The sequence below is a fragment of the Lipophrys pholis genome (assembly GCF_963383615.2).
Source record: "Lipophrys pholis genome assembly, chromosome: 14".
NCBI classification, from domain to species: Eukaryota; Metazoa; Chordata; class Actinopteri; order Blenniiformes; family Blenniidae; genus Lipophrys; species Lipophrys pholis.
The window spans coordinates 7,020,795-7,041,089 of NC_137633.1; the positions used below are offsets into that span (position 1 = coordinate 7,020,795).

The 20,295-nt window shown below is 41.0% G+C and overlaps 1 protein-coding gene across 1 annotated transcript in view; it reads left to right on the plus strand.

Moving 5' to 3' along the window:
- alk (ALK receptor tyrosine kinase) overlaps positions 1-20,295 on the plus strand; it is a gene marked incomplete at both ends in the record, with an annotated part of 444,001 nt that overhangs the window by 330,143 nt on the left and 93,563 nt on the right. The window contains one exon of the mRNA XM_080479669.1: positions 6,721-6,854. Within this exon, the coding sequence (XP_080335795.1) occupies positions 6,721-6,854 (134 nt within the window). The remainder of the gene's footprint in view (positions 1-6,720; positions 6,855-20,295) is intronic.

Genomic DNA, 20,295 nt, shown 5'->3' on the forward strand with positions numbered 1-20,295 from the left:
TCGCCTCCGAAGATTTTAACCCGAGCAGGCCTACATGCATACCCGCGTATGCGTCGTCATTTTCAATCAATCCCATCGCTCTCCTCTGAAGGGGAGAAAAAAAATGAAATAAAACCTTTTCGATCTGAACCAGCCCGCGTCATCAACGCCGATGGCGAAGTCTCTTAGGAGTTAAAAATTCCATTACAATGTAAAGCAGTTTTCATCCCCACCCATCCACCTGGTTTTTTTTCTTTTTAGTTTTTATGGTAGCCTCATTCAACAGGGTGCTTCGGACTCCGAGTACGATTGAAAACCTATTTCCATTCTGCACACGCAGACTCGAGGACATGAGTTAAATGGGTTTGTCAATACTATATAGTGCATTTCGTTGATAACATACAGTTCATAGTTAAAAAAAAAATAAGAATTTGTATCATCATTGTTTTTCTTGAACAGAGGGCCATTCATATGTCAGGTGACTTAGCGGATTGTACATTTCCTAGATTGGATGTCGTGCCTTTGACCTAAAGCAGATTGATTGAAAAACACGTCTGTTTGCTACGTTCTATCATTTTTGACATATTCTCATAGCCTGCGTGTAAAAATACTAATCAACTTTGGCGTATTGATTAATAACTGGCAGGAACCCACATCGAACTCACACTGTTTATAATGATCTGAAGGGTGGCGCCGAACCTAAAGATAATAGAGGGAGGACAAGTGTGTGTCTGTTTCCGTTTTGTGGTTGGTCAAAATTACATGTTGCACATGTAAAAACACTTTGCAGGATTTAGGTCACAGTGGGAGTCAACTGCACTGGAATGTTTTATTAAGTGAGAGAATGGACGAGGGGTCCGCGGTCCTTCTTGAAAGCAAAATGTGGGGCCTCCTGCGAAAGAGTGCGCATAATGTATACAGGCAACCAATGTGCAGCAGAAAATGATAAATAACAAGAGCATCAGCAGAATTGATGTGACGTCTGGCCACCGAATGCAAAACTAAGGTTTGAGTGATACATGGTTCCCTCTAACCTCCCTATCAGATGTGCATGCTTCCCATTTTGATTTTGAGATCATGCCCAATGGATGGCTACCTAATTAATAGAATACGTACGATGCCTTGAACCACGAGTAGAACTTTGTGCCCAGACTGACAATCTATCCCTTCGTTTGTCTCCGTCTTGTGCAGAGAGAGTAATGACAGACCAGCGACTGGACCTTCGGGACACTGCTGACTTTATGCCAGAATTTACCTGCGACTGATCATCACATCTCACAAATGGAGAGATGACTAGCACCAGCTGTCTGCTCTTTCTGTTCAAGAGCTGCAATTACAGTGACAATAAATATTGTTATTGACTGGCATTACTTTGTACAAATCTGCTCCCACTCTGGGAGTGCACGGAGGGTAAACAGGATGAGAAATGAGGTTTAAGCCACTGACTCACTCGCCTTGAGCTACCAAAACCAAACAGGAGAAAAGGAACTCTTACAATAGTTCCACTGTATTCCTCAGGCCTGTCCCAATGGTGTTTACATAGCTGTATTATTGTAATGTTGCTGTGCTTCATAAGCTCAGCTTCCACCCAGTCGTTTGTCTTCCTTACCTGCTTTATCCAGCTCCAGGTTGCACCGGGCTCAAGCTAATCCCAGTTAACACGAAGCAAAGCTCCAGAATACCCTGGACAAGTTGCCCATCCACTACAGAGAGGCACATAATCTTCCTGGAAAATACTCACTATTATTGTATATCCAATTTGGAGGGACCAATTAACCTAACTGGCATAACTTTGGAAAAAAAAGTAAAAAAAAAAAAAAACAGGGAAAAGCCCCTTTGGTGAATAAAAGCAGGTACTTCCTTGTTATGAAGTCACAGTGCAAAATACTATAATACTGTCCCACCTGATAATATATGTGCGTTTAAAGCCTGTCGGTGCGAGTGTGTCCATGAATTCGCTCACTGATACACTGACGGCAGTTTGTCGAGGCTTGACTGTCGTAGTTTCCTTAAACAAATGATAGAAAACCTTAATCTTCATCTACTGGGATTTGAATTCTAAACTAAACATGGATGGACAGGTGTATGGCGTATTGTTTTGAGGACACCGAAAGTTGTTATTGTAGATCCTCTGTCTGCATTGACCTCTATAGAAACAAGCATTAACAGAGCATTAGGAACGAACAAGCACTTTGAAAACGTTGTATGCAGCACACTTCATGCATTGTTTGTCCTGATAGATGAGACTCACTGCTAATGCAACCCAGAACCCATAAGACAAATGCGTCTTAATGTGGTTAGTGCATAGACATCCTACATCCCTTAACAAACACAGACACATCCACACGCGCACACACACACACAAACACACACACACCAGAAGAAAATTAAAAGAGCTACATTAGCCAGAGCTGAGCACTAAGGGAGCATAAATGAATAGCATTATGAAAAGAGAATTGTCAATTGGCAGCAAAGATTAGTTGGCCTGAGCTGTTTTGTTTTGTTTCCAGGCAGTGTGTGTGTGGGGGGGAACAAACAAACAAAAAGAAAAAGCATTCCCATCATGGGAGAGGCTTTCACCAAACAGCAACTCCAACAAAGGTCAGGTGATTTTTGGACAACCAACCAAGGCCAGGAGGACACAAAGAACCATAATGAGAATTATTAGCATCCGCACTCGGATTAGTCATGTATATCTAATTCCCGCATGAGGAGTCTTTATCATTCATTTTTATTTTATTTATTTATATTCAGCACTGCTGTGCCTTGCATGGTATACCACTAATTAGGTTTAAATGTTTGAGTGATGTGCTCTGGCAGCTCTGCCCTGATCAGATCTGCTCGGCTAATCAGCTCTGTGAGCGCCTGCACAGACACGGTGTGATAACTCAACAGGCCGAGGCTTGTGTACAATTTCTGTTGTGACTCGACGATGACAAAGTTTATTTTGTTTACTTTAAACAGGGTGTTATGTCCAGTGTTTAATACAATATGAAGGAAAAATAATTCGCCCATTTAAGGTGGGGTTTTTTTTTTCGATTTTTATTTTTTTTTATGTCATTTGACATGAGTTTAAAGAAATAGTGCTTGTTAAGATATTGGCTTCAAGTAATGCTGATCCCTGAAGATATTGTGATCGCAGACTGTTAACCCTAACCCGTATTATTCTCTGCAGACGTGTGTCTGGTCTGATTACAAAAACAACTAACAGCACCCACTAGTGGCCCAGCATGAAACCTACATCATTTTTGAGCATTTTCATGTCAAAAAACATCATTTTCAAAATGTTGCCAGGTAAACGCAGAAGTTTTCTCGAAAATGCAAAGACGTTGCATTTTCACTTGAGACGTTGTGTAAATTCATGCAAAATGTCTTTGCACTTTTAGAAGGAAACCAGATTACCAGGCAAAACGCCATGTACGTGTAACATGAAGAATATGCACCCTACAGAAAGCCCGGAGACACCCTTGCTGTAAATCGACTGAAACATTCCACCATAGTCATCCCAAACAACAGAAGCCAAATGAAACTCCAAATACTGTCATCGTATTTCAAATTGACTACGCGACTAACCGGTGAAAGCGAAATGTAGTGATATCGCAGGGCCATGTTGCAGACTGTCTACATGAGGGATAACAGAAGTTGAAACTCTGCATTCAACAGCCAAACTCACTTCACCTGACAGATTTCTGGCTGCCACACAACCCTACACTATCATCATGCTGAGCACTCATTCCACGGAAAGGCCATTTGGAAATTTGGCCGTCAGCTGAGCCGGCGGTGAATTCAGCGAAACCATATGTATATTACTCAGTTGGCGAATCATTTCAAGGTTATCAAGAAGACAGTGACGGCCCTTATCTAGCGTTTCATTTCCTTCCTATTATGGGGAATGGCGGGGAGCAGATCCCACACGGCAGCGCTGTTCTCCAAACGCTGTACTGAAGGTGCCGTAACATCACTTCCCATCTGGTGCCCACGTCCTCCTCTTCCACTCCGAGCAGCATCTGTGGCTGTGTGAGGAGAGAGAGAGAGGTGGCGTAAAGACACTTTTGTGAAAAGAATAGCTGGAAAGAGGTGAGAGCAGTAAAAAAAAAAAAAAAAAAAAAAAGAGGAGCGAAGGTAACATTAAAAAGAGAAAAAAAAAAAGCATAAGAAGTGGAGCTGGCGGAGGTAGCAAAGCAAAGCCTGTTGAGTTGGAGCACAGACGTTGGGGAAATCAGACAAGCTCAGAGCCTGTTTGTGTAGCGGGGGCCTCTGTGTGCATGTGTGCATTTATATTTGCTGTACACTTACCAGCACAATTCCACCCAAACAAAGCGCAAAATAAAACCCCCAAACAAACACAGACAACTCCCCGTTCCCCCCGTGCACTTGCCATAATGCAAAGGTGGAGACTCGGCGGCGGTGTCTCGGGCTAACGTCACCAACGGCCTGCGCCTGCTTAAAAACCATAAATAGAAAGACGGTGTCTCTCACCTCTTTCTTCCCCAACGACTCCAAAACATTTATTCCAAGTGAAAAAACATTTTTGAAGACATTCTGGATTACAGCTCTGGCTCACTCGGGGCTTCATTACAATTGACTGAAATTAGAAGTTTGGTTTGCTTGAAATTGCTCATAAACTCACAACACGTTGAAAATAATGAAGATTCCCATGAATAACTGACTCTTTTGAGCTCCAAACATCTCATGAGGAGGCTGAACGAAGGCATTAGTTCATGCTGCGTCCTGAAAAATGCAGATTTCATCAACATCTAAAAGGTATGGAGACTTCTCAGCATGTTCACGCTGGTGCTACAGGGGAAGTGGGTTTCCACGCAGTCTCAACCTCTAAAGGTCGATAACAAGAGCTAATTTAACCATTGGAGAATAGAAGTTAAACATGGTTACAAGAAGCAACAAAAAGCTGGATTTTTGCATGTAATCAAACACCACATTAAATTTGAATCCCACTTCACGCTGCTACTGTTTCCTATTTCTACCGATGTCCACTAGAGGGTGCAATACAAGGATATTGTTGTTTTCATGAGGTCAGTTTTCTGGACATTCAGTTCAATGGTCAAATGAGTTTGATTTGTTCTGTGTCTTTGTTTCAAAAGTTAGACGGATGTTGTTTTTTTTGCTTCAGCAATCAGTATTGTTTAAAATAGTGAGCCGAATTTGTTCAGAAATTTAAAAGAAAAGCAACAAGTTGGAGGATTGGAACTGGACGAGCTAAGAATAGTCTTTAGACAGGTGGTTTCTAGTGCGTCAGTGTATTTGGATCACATTAGAGGGCAAACAAACGAGAAGCGAGGTCTGTTATGTTCTATAAAATTTTGCTTTTATTTTCTCTCTTTTTTTAAAAAGAAAAAGCAAAGTACAGATAAAATGTCAGCCTATTCCATTACAATAATGTTGAAATGTTCCAAAAAAAAAAAAAAATACAGTCACGCTTTTAAAGGTATGGGTAGAACTGTCAAGAGTTAAACTATAAATAATGTGTGAATACATTGCATGTGAAATCCATACCATGTCTTGCATGAGTGTTAAAGTATTTGTGAGATCACAAAGAAAAATGTTATCTGCAATATTTTGACACTGAATTATTTTAAGCTGCAGTATTCTTTTTTTTTAATTGAAATTTAATTTAAAACTCCATTTCCATATAATGTATTGTTGAATCCTGCAAAAGGTATCACGGTGAACCAGCCGCATAGTGACTGATCTCATCTCCGCCGAGCCGCCGCAGCTCGCTGTGAAATGCCACAAAGGCACTATATTCATGTTACATGCTACAGTGCATACATATACTGTACTCCATCATGAAGGGAAGATGGAGTCCCGATAAGAGTTCTGCCGAGGTTCAAGCCGTCTGCACTCGGCCCTGGTTTCTATCCGAGCTGCAGATATGTTGTGGGATGAAAACGGCAGCGCACCAATAAATCAGCGAGGAGTTAAAGTGACAAGGCAAGGCCGCGTTACAGTGCGCACAAGACTGTAATCCATTAGTTATTGTGTCCGTGTTGCCGAGGCATTCACGAATTTACTGTCTCATCAGAGAAGTAGGTATTTACAGGGCACTGGCTGTGTCTGCTGTCAGGAATGAGTTGTGAGTGAAAGTGAATGGAGGAGGCGGGAGAGCGGGGGGAGGGTGGAGAGGGAGTGGGGGGGGGCGGAGGGAGGGAGGGAGGGAGGGAGGGAGGGAGGGAGGGAGGGAGGGAGGGAGGGAGGGAGGGAGGGCGATGATGAGCTGGGAGCCAAAGAGAAATCAGCTCAATTTGCTTAATAAAATTAGGGACAGTAGAAGAGCACAAAGCCGGCCGGCGGTCGGAGGGAGGACCGCATTCAACCGCGGGTCTGCAGCTCTCACAACAGCTCGATCGCGCCGTCGACTCCTGACCACACTCACACACACGCACACACACACACACACACCTGGGCAGCGGAGGCATCACCCCCACACACACCTTTCAGACTGACGGTGGTGGGTGGGCTCACTGGGTGGGCCATGCAGCACCAGACAAAGGAAGAAAACGACCCTTCCAAAGTGGAAGGGTCAAGCCAAGACGTTCCCGCCGCAGCTCCAGGCGACTCGCCCTCCTCTACCTCCTCTTCCTCCGAGGGTCCGGGGAGCCGGGCCGAGCAGGCCATTGCCACCCATCAGACCCCCGACCCCCGCACCGGCTGCGGTCGCCTCTGTCAGCCATGGTGTCTGCTCCTCGCACTCACTCTGCTCCTGGTCTCTCTTCTCGGCAGCTGGGCGGTGGTCCACCTCACCCTGGGGACCCACGGGGGGTCACCCTTCAAGATCATGGGCAGCTACGATCAGAGGGTCCCGCAAGACGACACGGCGACCATCGAGCCCCACTTCACCACCAACTGCACCATGGGTAAGTTGTGAAAATGGCTCTCCTGGTGTTTGTGTTTGACCGTCATGTTTGGATCTTAGTATTTCATCCAAATGACCAATGTTACTGGTTTTTCTTGGTACTTTTTAAAGTTTTAGTCTTTACAATTTTAGTACAACAATCAGTAAAACTAGAACACAATGTTTTTTGTTTACAGCGACTTATAGAAGCACAAATAGAGCATTTTAATGAGATTATCAATATATAATATCATATTTTTACTTTCATATATAATATTAGTGGCTTTGACGGTAAAAAAAAACAACGGACAAACAAACTGTAAATATCTATATTTGATCACATAATAAATTTTGTTACAATTTGAAGCTTTTTTCAGTTAAATTAATAATTTTTTTTACTTTTAAAATATGCAGATGCAGGCTTATTGTTTGCGTTTACATATATTGATTACCTTAATAACTATGAAGTTATCAAATGTTTTGCTAAAATATGAAACTTTACTGCTATAAAGAGAATCCATCATCTAGTTAAGCAGTATACACAAAAATTGTGTGTGTCGGTCCCTTTAAAAGGGTTTTTCAAGTAATTTCAATACATACAACCTAAAAATGTTAATGCAATAATTTTGGGGAATTTTAATTTATACTTTTATGTCCATAAATCTGATTTTGTTGTCTTTTTATTGACCAGAAAACTGAAATAACGGTGTATATTTGTGTATATTTTCCATTTTCATTACATGTTTTTAGCTGTTTAACAGTATAAAATTGTTCCACCCTAGCTGAATATATATTTTTTTTATAAGGAGAATGTGTAAACTCCACAAAGAAAAGCTTCTGTTCAGAATAAAAGAGGAATTATCTTCTATTCCGATGGAATAATTCTCCAGAGAAAGCTGCATGTTGCAGGATTAACTGTAGGCAGATCCAAGTCTCGCCATCTTTCTTTCCCGACCTGCTTCATTGGGTCAAATTGCAGCGCAGCGCCCGGTTCTCCTCTTGACACAAGTCCAAATATTAGATGACGAATTCTGAGGATCTTTGTTTCTGTGAGGACTTAATACATTTCACATGTCTCACAAAGTGACTGAGTTCCCAAAGCAGTCCTCGCACGTCAAACTGGAATTTACGCGGCCGCTCTCTGTGATTTCTTTTTAACTTCATTACATCCGCATTTCGGGACGAGATGCATAAACCAGTCGAGACTGAAATAATATCCCCCTCTGTCAGCCTGGAGAGCGTCTGAAAATTGAATTAATGCAACTGATTCAATTTCCTCTGAACTCGACGCAGAAGTTTAGCAGCCGCTTGCTCAAACATCTCATGCGCGCCCCGCCGAGGAGCTGCAGACGCCGATCCCCGCATCCTCACGCGGGCTGCAAGTGTCGTACACCAAATAGAGGCCGAGCATTGCTGGATTTCTAAAGAGAGTCTGCATAGGTCTCATTTGTCCAGGTAGGAGGCGTCACAATCACAACGCAGTTCATTCTCTTTTCTATTAAAAACATTTGGATTCTGGTGTTGTACTTTCCGCCCATGAGCATCTTCTGTGCCGTTGAATCCCGTTGAATCAGTTCAGTGTGGCTGCATATGGAGGGTTCAGTGAGAGGGAACTAGCATGCAAACGTTATTTCGTTAGGCAATTTAAATTCAAAGCTTTCAGGACAACGAGCTCAAACAGTTGAAAGCACTTTTCTTTTTTTTTTTAGGAGTTCGAAATAAATACCAAAATAAACAACAATCCGCGCCGTTGAAATGTTCCAAATGTCAAAACAAAAGCGTTAAATGAAATTGTCAATATTAAGTAGAAATAATTAAAAAGAAGTTAAAAAAGAAACAAAACAGAAAAAAAATCATTAATTAAGGTGGAAATGGTAAAGCTAAAGTCAAGATTTTGGTCATTATTAACAAGGAAACGTTCAACGTTTGGAACAGAAAAAGAGACAAAAACAACTTATATTGTTCCTCCTGTAGGAGTTATAAGTGTTTTTATGTCTAACATAATCCTGATAACGGTCCACCATTGGGTACTGTCATGCAATAAATCAATTGTTTCATATTTACAAATCGTGCAAGTTTTCGCTCTCTATCACTCATTCTACTTAAAATAGAATATTGAGAATAACTTACACCTGAAATGATATAAACGACGCAGGGTTCAATTTCAGCAGTCACACATTACTAAACTTTTGTTCTCTCGTTCTGGTCTCGTTAGAAGCAACGTGAACTCGGGAGAAATATGTAACTTAGTTTGTTTTTCCCCTTTGTTTGTCAAACAGCGCGACGGAGCACCGTGGTGGCCTGAGAGTATTTTGTTTGTATGCTAATATTTCAACACCTCTGAGCAAATTACACGTTCCATTCCTTATTTAGTGAAAACCTTGCCGGCGAGAATCCGCGCGGAAACACAAAGAAATACTGCAGAATAGGAAAATTAGAAACTTTGTGGCATGAGGAGATGATTGGTACTGTTAGTACTCCGTAATTAAAGCTTTGGCAGCTTGCAGAGATGCGCCTCACAGATTTTCCGAGACATTCATCATTTTTATTTGTTTCAGAGGAGCTCACGGAGTCACAAAATGCATTGAGCTCTTGAATTTAATATCATTTAAGGGTGTTTTAATATCGACTAATCTGGTGGCGACCAAACCAGCCGCATGAGACCGTCCGGAAGACGTTGGTCCAATAAGCACACGTCTCGCCAGCCTAGTCGAGGGAACAGCATGAATTGATGAGGCGACATGGATACAAGTCTTGGTTGACCTGATTCAATTCCTAATGCTGCGTTCGAACCACAGCTCTTTATGCTCAAATCCGATTTATTTTTTTTTGCTGGGATGCAATTATTTTTGCGTGATCAATTCAAACACGACCCGCCGTGTGAACGTGACCGGATGTTTTCAGCCCCAGGGTTGCCAGATGTGACTTACTGTTTCCAGCCCAAACAACGTAGAACCCACACACCTCAATTAAAAAGCAGCGTGAATCCCAGCCTGAGTAGAAATCATGATAAAACTGTAAAACTATTATATCATGTAATAAAGAACACGCCATAAACACACAGATGCACGAAATAAAGTTAAAAGGTGAGAGAGTTTGGCTCCTCCAATTGGGGGATTCCGCCATATCTGGTCAGCCAGTGTAGATTAATTTACCAGTGGTTGTTAAATACGAGCCCAAGTCACCAGTTCAACTCAAATACAAGCAGAAATCTCCCGCCTGCACAAGGCTAAGATGTACAACACAGAGAAAAGCCACCCAAGCCCTGACTCGGGCTGGTGAGGCCAGAGTGCTTTACCACTACAGCGGCGTTTAAACACAACAAAGACCTAATGATTCATAAAAGTGGATCACTTGACATGCGAGCGACTTGCTCCCCGCCATGTGGCCTTTCGGTTGTTCTCGGCTGCCCTGACGCCCGTCCAGAGATTTTGGACGGATCACTCGGACAAAGGACTGACAGATGGACCTTCATTGTGCTCAGAGTTCATTCTGTCTGACTGCTTGTTCTGCTGCTCACTGGAAGGCATTCAGGAGGACTCTGCCTTGTAGTTTTTTTTTTTTTTTTTTTTTTTTTTTCATTAAACAATGCAGGGCATTTTAAAAAAAAGAGAAAGAGAGAGAGATCATTCCCAGAGGTGTCTTGAATTCAGAAGAGACGCTCACAGTCAAGTGAATTTAATGTCCTCTGCTTTCACAGAGGCGCAGTCTCTCTGTGCTCAGAAATGGCTGTTGGTGTCAGGTCAGTGTTTTACTCCTGTTGAATGAGGAATGTGATTAGACCTGACCGGAAGACCTGTTTGGAAACTTGTGAAGTTCAGGCTTCAGATCAGGAGGCAGCAGCCGGGAACGCCGAAGTGAACAAACGCAGCCAGTTTCTCTGGGCAAATAAATAAGCGGCACCCATATCTACCGTATCTGGATTTGGTTGTCTGATATGCAAATGTGTATGCAGGTGTTGGGGGGGAAATAGGGAACAAAGATATCCAGATAATGCAAACCGAGAAAAGGCAACTTTATCTTTAAAACAAAAGCACCAAGCCTCTACTCTAAAAAGAAACAAACCGTTCAGCTGAAGTAATCTATTACCTGGGTAAAATGACCCACTGCATGTTGGATTTACATCAAGATTTTGGCAGTTTGGAGTTTGAAAGAATCTGAATGTTGTTGGGTTTGTGCTGTTTAATTAACAACGGGCTCTCTTTTGCAGTTTTTCAGTGTAAAAGTCCCTGGGGAAGTGGCAGTTTATGAAGTGCTCTGCCAGTCACTACCGGTCCTTCCTTTTCTCTGTTTAAGTGCACCCAGCTTCAATATCCTCAATATTTAAGTGTGTACTCAAGATATCATTAAATCTGAAAGGGAAAAAAAAATTGGCATTGGTTAAAAGTAATAATAATAAGGATTTTATTAGATTTGTCCTTCCAAGTTAAATTGATTTCAATTGTAGTTTTTTTCTTTTCTTTAGCTAATTATATTCTGTTGGTGTTTTTTAGAAGACAAAATATTTGAAATATGAGAAAGTCCCATTTTTCTTCTTCATTTACCTGCTCAAATCAGATTGTAGGTAGCTGTGTTATACTCCAGCCAGTGCTTTGTAAAACTAGTATAAGCCGGTCAATGTAACTGCAAACGCGGACAGAAATCTATCCACAATGGTAATATTTATGATCGATCCACCGTTTAATTGTTCGAATGTATTCTGTTGCAGTGTGCCACATTGGCAAGCAGCTGATTGGAAACATTATTCCTGTTCACTGATTGGACTCATTGGCTTTGTCGACATAGTTTACGGTATCTTTTCTTGCTCCGGGGTGCAAATTAAAGCAGATGTAGATGTTGTTGGTTTTTTCCCTGTATGTTGGAATGTATGCTTGGTGATGGGAGTTTTGTGTGTTTTCCAGCAGATTTCCGAGGGCCAGACATGTAGTCATGTGAACCCTTCACACTCAGAAGTGGGACTTTCCCATGTTGGGACTTTCCTGCACTGACAGCATAAAACATACAAACTAGTAAATTTCAATGTTGATGTTCTTGGCATAAATTAAACATTTAAGGGCCACACATAATAAACATTTGTTAACATTTTCAACCTCAGGAGGGTATGTGTAAACAGTGGAAGTGGAAGGAGGGAGAAAAACTGGAAAAAAATGACATTTATTTAAGGTTCCCATACTACTTAGTATGTTGTACTAACTTTTTACTATTGACAGCATAAACATGACTAAATCCACAAAACGAATTATTTCCACAACTTATACTTTAACAACATTCCTATTGAAGTAATTAAAAAAAAAAAAAAAACATTAGCTGTGTTTGTGTAAATTTCCATTATCTTTTTTGTGTGAGGTACTTTTTTTTGTGAGGTACTGTCTTTAAAGCAAACAAAAAAAAAAAAGACCTTCTTTATACATATGAAGCAAGAGAAAGTCAAATCCTTCTCTTCCTATTGTCATACGAGTGACTTTTGTGTAATTCTCTCTGTTGTTTTTGCCGAGCCGGCGCAGAGTAGCGCCTAAATCTCAGGCCTGGGTTGAACAGTGTCTTAATTGTTCTCAGCCCCTGGTTTGACCGTTTTCCTCTCGGCTGCTTTCAGCCGAGGGAAGAAGCGCACAGACGTGCCGCTCTCCCTCCTCAGTTAGCACCTGGGTCCCGCAGCACAACACCCACGACGCACATCCCACTTCCAAACTAAGCCCTAATCCGTCTCGGCACACACTCGCCGCGGCCCCACCGCGTTTCGCACTGTGCTGAACCTCCCCTGCTTTCCCCTCCAGCACCTGTCACAAACCTGGGCTCGAATTACCTTTCCTCAAAGCTCAGAACATGAAGCCAAGGCGCTCACCCTCGAATAACGCTTGTTTGCTTTAGTCATTCCGGTCTCATGTCCTCCAAATGTGTTCATTTCCTGCTATTAACGGAGCTGTATTGTAAGGCTTTGGGGTTGTGAGGAACACTAAAAAGACTGATACAAACTTGGATTGGATTAATCATATTTAACTTTCTAAAGTTCTAATTAAACCAGACATGAGACACCGAATGTTCAGTCTCGCATTATGTTGTTTTTGTCGAACGATAATAATTTCCTTGAGATTTGGGATAGTTTTGATAAGAGAGCATGTTTCACTCTGAGGATTTTCTGACAGAAGTACATGCTAATGATCAATTGTAGATTCAAGACCTCGTGTTGCGTCAATTAAAACAAAACATGTCCGGTGACATGAGGAGACGCCAAGGTGACATGACCGACTTTTTACTGCAAGATAACTTTTAGTTTGTTTCAAATTAAGCCATCATGTTTGTGGAAATCCTCAGGAAAAATACAAAAGAAAATGCTGCATTGAAAAAGAGATGGTTCAGTGGCACAGCTTGACCCAAGGCACAAAAAAAAAAAAAGAAGGTTAGGGGCATTGAGATGGGTGAACTTCCAGCTTTCCTGAGTTTTCCTAATTCCATCACCCTTTTTCCATCAGACTTAGATAAACTCATGTCTGCCACCTGTCGCCCTCCATGGCAAGAAGGTGCTTGAATAATCCTGCTGGTGGTCGGGACACACAAACTGAAGAAAGATGGAAATGAAGAGTGATGTGGGCTTCCTGATGTTGTGCGCACTGTATGAGTTCAGCGATGAGTTCTGAAAACAGAATTTTTTTTTTAAAAATCGATTGAAATCATAGAAATAAAAACCTATGACTGTGTCGCAGCACTTCAAACCTCACTCATTAATAATACTGAATACAACATTATAGGCATTTAAAAAGGGAATTAACTCTTACTTCGATGTTGCTTTACTCATAACAAGCAGGATTAAAGGACTTTCTTCACGTGACGAACAAACCAAAGAACGTCTCACTTCCTGTTTGTAAGTTTCTTGATGTTTCACTTCCTGTTCCTTGTGTTTCCACCTGCAAGAAGAAATCCGATCTGAGGTACGTTTTGGACAGAAACGGCAGCAGCAGATACGATATTTGTGCTTCGAATGAAGTTTTCTCTTCACCTCTTTCTGTATTTCGATTTCAGTCGACTTGAACTGGGTTCTCTTCCACAGTAAAGTCAGTAAAAGTAAAAGCTGCTCCTACCTGCTTTCACCTGATTCAAATAGACCTAAATCTCTGCCATTCGGTCTTAATCAACCCTCCCTAATATTCCTTGAATCTGAAACTGAATTTTGACAAAGTCCATTTACTCCCTCTGAGTTGTTTTCTTGAGCAGAAAGCTGGCGATTACTCTTGCCAGTGAAGTGTAGAGAGATATAGTCAATACAGGATAAATAAATGGATGGCTGCCTGACTTCTTTCTCCATACCCCTTCTGCTTTAATTAACTCATCAGTCACTGGACCAACAAGCAATCCAATTTGCTGCCCTTAAAGTGACTTGTGTGTTTATGTGCCCATCTCCAGAGCTCAACCCTCCGACAAGACGTTAGAATCCTACCTTCTGCCAGTGTTTTGCTTGATGGCTGTGGCGTAATGGCACAAGCGAATGCAATTATTCAAGCTCCGCAAACATGTCAGCGGCACTCTTTACAGTTTCTCATTCTGGGAGTAAACAGAGACCGCTGCGATGACAGACAAGCTCATTACCAGATTGTGTCAATAGCAGGTTTGACTTTGGCTCCGTCGCAGTGCTGTGGCGAGGCAGAAGGTCACACCTTTCCAAATACTTATAACTATGTTTGCCCACAATGAAGAGCACACTCCGTGTTTGTGCTCGCCACACCAGTGGTCACGATTTATTTTGTATTTCTTTTTCCCAATTGGACGTGTAGGTGAGAAAATGAGGAACACCATGGGAATACGAACCTGTGACCTTCCCTTCCCTGGCCCATTTCCCTAACCACTAAGCCGTGCCGCTTCAGGCCCTTAATGGAGCGTCACGGCCAGTATATACTTGGCGATAAGGTACATAGCAGCTGTAGGGTGTCCCCGAGCCCATCAATCAAAATCCGCCTTGTGGATGCAATGAGGGAAATGGGTTTGGAGAAAGCCAGTGGAGTGGGCAGAGTGTGAGACAAGTGAATGGATGGGTGATGGTGTTTTGTAAGGGAAAGAGGCCGGCCGCCGCGTAGCACGACATCTTCATCCAGCGTCAGGTTTTGATTGAGTCTCCTGTTTATTTAGACTATGTGTTTCTTACTGGGTAACAGAGATATCATACGATACATCCAATGCAAATCAACTCTTCATATGTATACTTTAATTGATTACCCTTTGATGAGTTATTGAGGAATAAAGTTTTCAATTACAGTTAAAAATCCAAATACTATCAAAACTCCCAAAAACTTGATGTGCAGAATGTAAAAGAATATATAGGCTGCAACATTTGCAATGCTCATAAACTCGTATTTCATCCACAACAGAACACAACCATAATGGTTGTGTGTTTAATGTGAGGTATTTCTTCATTTCTTGGGAAGTAAAACTCTATTTGGATATATATATATGGATATATCTAAAAAATAAGGTGTTTTTTTCCACTGTCGAGAACCTCACTTTATTATACCAACAGTGTATAAACAATCCAATTCAGATTTATTGGTTTAATATTGGACTTTTAGCTTTCTAAGATATTATGAAGCCTTAGTTTTAAGAGCTTCTTAGGTTAAAAGAAAAATCTAAAATGTTTTTCTTCATTTTATAGGGAACTAATGTAGAGAAACACACGTCAAGGGACTATGATCTCTTTTACAACATATTGAATGAACTGGAAACGTTTTTTTACGCAGTCATTTGGACACCCTGTCAACAGGAAAGCACAAAAGTCCAGACTAAAGCTAATAAATGCATGCATTACAATTTTTTAACATAATTCGGGGCCAGCATGTTCCTGACATTATGCATGTAAAAGAGGGCAGTCCTGCAGGCTAGATTAATGTGGGAGTCATAGCACAGGCAGGCCAGTTCTCAAAAGTTTGCTGAACACAAGTGCAACATCATAATAATTAAAATAAAAGAAACTTATATTTATGCAATCTCAGTTTTCAGAGCTGCCTTCTAAGCTGAACTGAACATTATGTCTCGTACGGCCTCTGGACCTGTGCACAAATCATCACATCTTTAATGTTTAAAGTTACGTCAGGCGACTATGCATCCGTCGGTGCCAAGTGGCACTGAAGCCAAGACTTGCACAGTTACAGTGTAAATTGTGACCCGCTAATTATGCTCGATGTTTCATCTACAAGTTCACTTTAATGATGGAAATAATGCCTTCACTGAAAGTCACAGGTTGTTGTTGTTGAGATAATTCATGTACACTGAGAAATGTTAATTTTCTGACAAAGAGAAAAAAGTCAGGGTTTTACCAAAGATGTCAGTGTTTATCTTCTCAGCGACACAATGAATCTCAATGCATTTCATCATTTTTTTTTATTACATATTTAAGCCTGGAACTAAGCTGTGGATCATTTGATGGCCTCATATTGTCACACTTTTGGCACAATTAAAAAAACATCCACAAACCCAAGTCCCACATGCAAACTTGAAGAACCTTTAGTTTGTCGTACTAAAAAATATTTTATAAAAGGATACTTGTAATTAATGTTTTGTAGACTAAACACAGTTTAACTGCTGGTGATCAGTCTAACCGGTACAGTATTGTAGACTGATGATCCCTGCCAGTGTTAGTACAACTAACTAATCAGACATCTGCTTAGAACTCATTTCTTTTTGTCTTTTTTTTTTGGTTTTTCTTTTTCATGAATGCGATGATTGTCCATGCTCACCTCATCTACCGTTACTTATTCTTCTTCCCTGGTCCTCAATTCCCAACGGTGTCACAAATTAAAATAAAATGAGGTCAAAGTGCAAGCTGAGCTCCCGCAGGAAATATAAGAAAACCCCATTGTATATATTGTATTGCATGTCATAACGACTACACAACATAAATACATCTTAACTTTATATTAAATGTACAAACTTTGTATCTATTTGTTTTCTTTTTCTATTCACAGTCTAAGTCCTTAGTCTTTTTTACAAAAAAATTTTGCAAGCGACATTATTCTGAAATTTCACCATGTAATTCATAGCAAAATTTTGCAAAATGAAAACTAGGTGATTAAACCAAATTACTATCTGAGAGGTGCGTCACAGTCACTACAAGAAAATGTCAATTTGCAAAGTGACAAGGTAGAAAACTTGCACACCAACACCTTGTATCCATATTATGCAGCTTTTAAACACTTTCACATGAGTCTCATCGGTCCAAAAACATTATATTAAAATTGTATTGCTCCAAATCAAGCTTTTTCTTGATTTTTATTCATTTGAATTTTGGATCATAGGAGCTGCATTCAGAATCTGCTGTGTCTGTGTGAGCTGGACTGGCTCCGCCCACACATGCCTATCTTTTCAAAGGGAGGGCCTACCTTGATTGGGATTGGCTAAACCCTTGATGACACTATATAGGGTTTGATTTCTGATTTGCTTATTGGAGCAGCACACTTTTTACAAACTGAAACAAGCTGGGGAGAGGGACTACAGACTTTCTTCACTTCTGGGGCATCATTTCAAGTATGGGGACGATTATTACTGTTGGAAAACCTTCAGAAAGTGGATTTTGTATAATATGACCCCTTTAAAATGCAGATGTCAATCATATAAGGCTTGAAAGTTTAGGATAGAGTTAGGACATCTGTAGTGCATCACTGTTTTCATCAGTAACCATGTGATAGTATGTGAACATTTAAAAAGTCCTGTTAGCAATATTGATTCTGGCACTTTTATAGCCGATTATAAAATTTCTTAGACAAAGCATTTTTAAGATGTTTAAAGTTAGCCCTAGGATGTATTTCTTTAAGGTTTCAGACTACATGCGCATACCCTACAGTGAGGTGAACAATACTCCGACTGTATCATGGAAACCTCTGTGCGCACTACATTGCTCCTGGCATTTCCTCAGGCGAGGAAGTCTCGTGGTCTGAAAGCCACTGGGGTCCATGCTGGCTGCACCGTGGCATATTGGTGTTTCATTCATCGATTCACAGCTGTCTTCCTCACACTAGCTGTAAATGCGCTACCACGGCCTCTGGGTCAGGTCATTTGCCAGAACTGGATGATCTACGCGCCAACATGTCCAAACACCTTCAACACACGGCGGGTTTAGTACTTACAAGTAGTTTCCATCTCTCCTCTATATCTGCCTCATCCAGAGTTGGAGCTAAAGTTTATCCCACCGCAAGCCGAGTGCCACTTGACGTTGAGGTTATACAAATCTGTTTATTTTGCACTTTAATTTCGTAGGACCACACATACATCTTTGAATCCAGAGCCATACACCATGTTTCCAGCTGTGTTTTCCTCACAAATTGCAATAATCCATTTTCATTCAATCTTTGTTTTTGTTTCATTACCTTGAATGTGTGTCTTCGCCTGGGGCGCAGGCTTAAAAGAACCGAACAGTACACAAAATTGCAATCACAAGCACAGCTAAGGCATCCATGGCTCACAAGTATATGGAGATCAGTGTGTTAGAATGAGTCATTCTTTAATTTCTGGCCAAAGCCTTTAGGGGCCTTGAGGCGAATGTTTCTGACGTATTCACTTAAAGGAAATAATATGAAGCCATTTCCTCTGTTTTTGATGTGCGTGTTAAAATTGCTGAATTGACCCCGAGGTCTCCTTAAAAAACTGATAGCGGTTACACCTTTTGGGACGTTTGGCAAATGCACATAGAGTAAAAAGACAAAGTCCATCAATTAACAGAGTGATGGGCAACCAACAAGTTGCCAAGACAAAGCCTTATCTGGCAGCGTTGAGCTTCATCACATTCTGACTCTAATCTCTTGCCTTGGGCCTTTCTTCAAGCGGCATCCCCCCCACAATAAAAACTGGGTTTCTGTTGTAGGCACCTTTCCAAGGCAATCTACACAGGCAGTTTCATTTTAAGATATTGAGCAAGTGTTAAATGGGCCAGGGCACCAAGTGAAGTGTTCCCAGCTCGCGTATGCCAAATGGAACAGATGTCTAAATCAACCCTAACCTGGCGTGGATGGAGAGACTTTCTGCATGTTATGGACTTAAAGCATCATTGAGGAAAAGTCAGTCATTAAGATGCAGCGACCTTAAATCTCATTTCACTCTGCACAGAATGCCGGCCTGAAGCACTTAATCTGCCCATTGAGCCGCTTTTATCCATTTAATGTCAAACAGCACACTGTACATTGTAATTACACCGTTTTAATGCATGCAAATATTTAGATGCTCTTAATGAGATCTGTCGGGGGGATATTTCATCGAACCTAGTGAGACAGGGTTGGCTGTGGCGGTGGTGGGCGGGGTGTGTGTGTGTGTGTGTGTGTTGGGGGGGGGGGGTTGACCTTGACTGCATTGCAAAGAGCGAAATGCAATTTTAACCCATTATTCTAGTGTCCCTTTTTTTTCTTCAAATGATTAAACCTTCAGCCTTGAGCAGAGCTGTGCAATGACCCATACATCTGAACCAGTTGTCTACTAGTAGTGAGACCGGGGCCAAGGTTAAAGGGAAACTGAACGGACCAATCAAAAACGGGCCCTAGAAAGAGCTCTTGGGTGTTTTTTTCAAAATGTATGTATGTATCACTGATTATGGTGTGATGCTAAATATACAGTACGTGGTTAGATTGAAGAAAAGTTTTCTGGCTTGGCATAAAAAGAAATTTCAATGTTACTTACAGCTGTTAACTTTCATCTCCACACTTGACTCAAACCCAGATCTGTTGGCTTTTTTTTTTCTCCCGTGTCCAGTTATTGTATATCGAACTGTACCATGATATATTCATCAGCATTACTGTCACATATACTGTACTTGGTATGTTTTATGGTGGTATGGGTTGACAGTGTCATGTTCTATATCTTGGTCATTTTCATAGTATTGTGACTTATAACACTATAGATTTAATTGTTCTATGCTATATTTGTCATTATCGTGTTGGGAACCATCTTCAAGCAATCAAATCAGGTCAATTAGACTTTATCAAAGATTTTGAAAGATGTTTTGCCATATATCCAAGTGGCTTCATCTGTTCATGCTCCCTTGACCACGTCCGTTTAACTAACTCGTAAAACTGCCATTTTATTCTAGAGCGTATTGTGCTGTATTTGACTATATAGATTTAACGGCATCATGGCATACTAGAGAGTACCATATTTAACAGTTTTTTTTTGTGGCTGAGAGTGATAGAAAGTCAGTTTCGCTTGTTTTCCACATGCACACAGCAGTGCTTCCCATCACCAAACATGTCTTAGAACCAAACAAAAAAACAACAACTTTAAAATAGCAAATGTACACAGTAGAGTCAAAACCAGGTTTCGCTGATTACTTCACCACAGTATGTCTGAGAGACCGTGCGCTTTGATGTTGAAAATTCTCCTCATTTTTGTGGGTAACATTGTTTACTTTATAAAAATAAAAGAAATTGGTTGCCATTATAAGAGAAGCTTCAACAGTAAGATTGACCACCATGTGGTGCTTTGTTTTTCTTGAGTAAGAA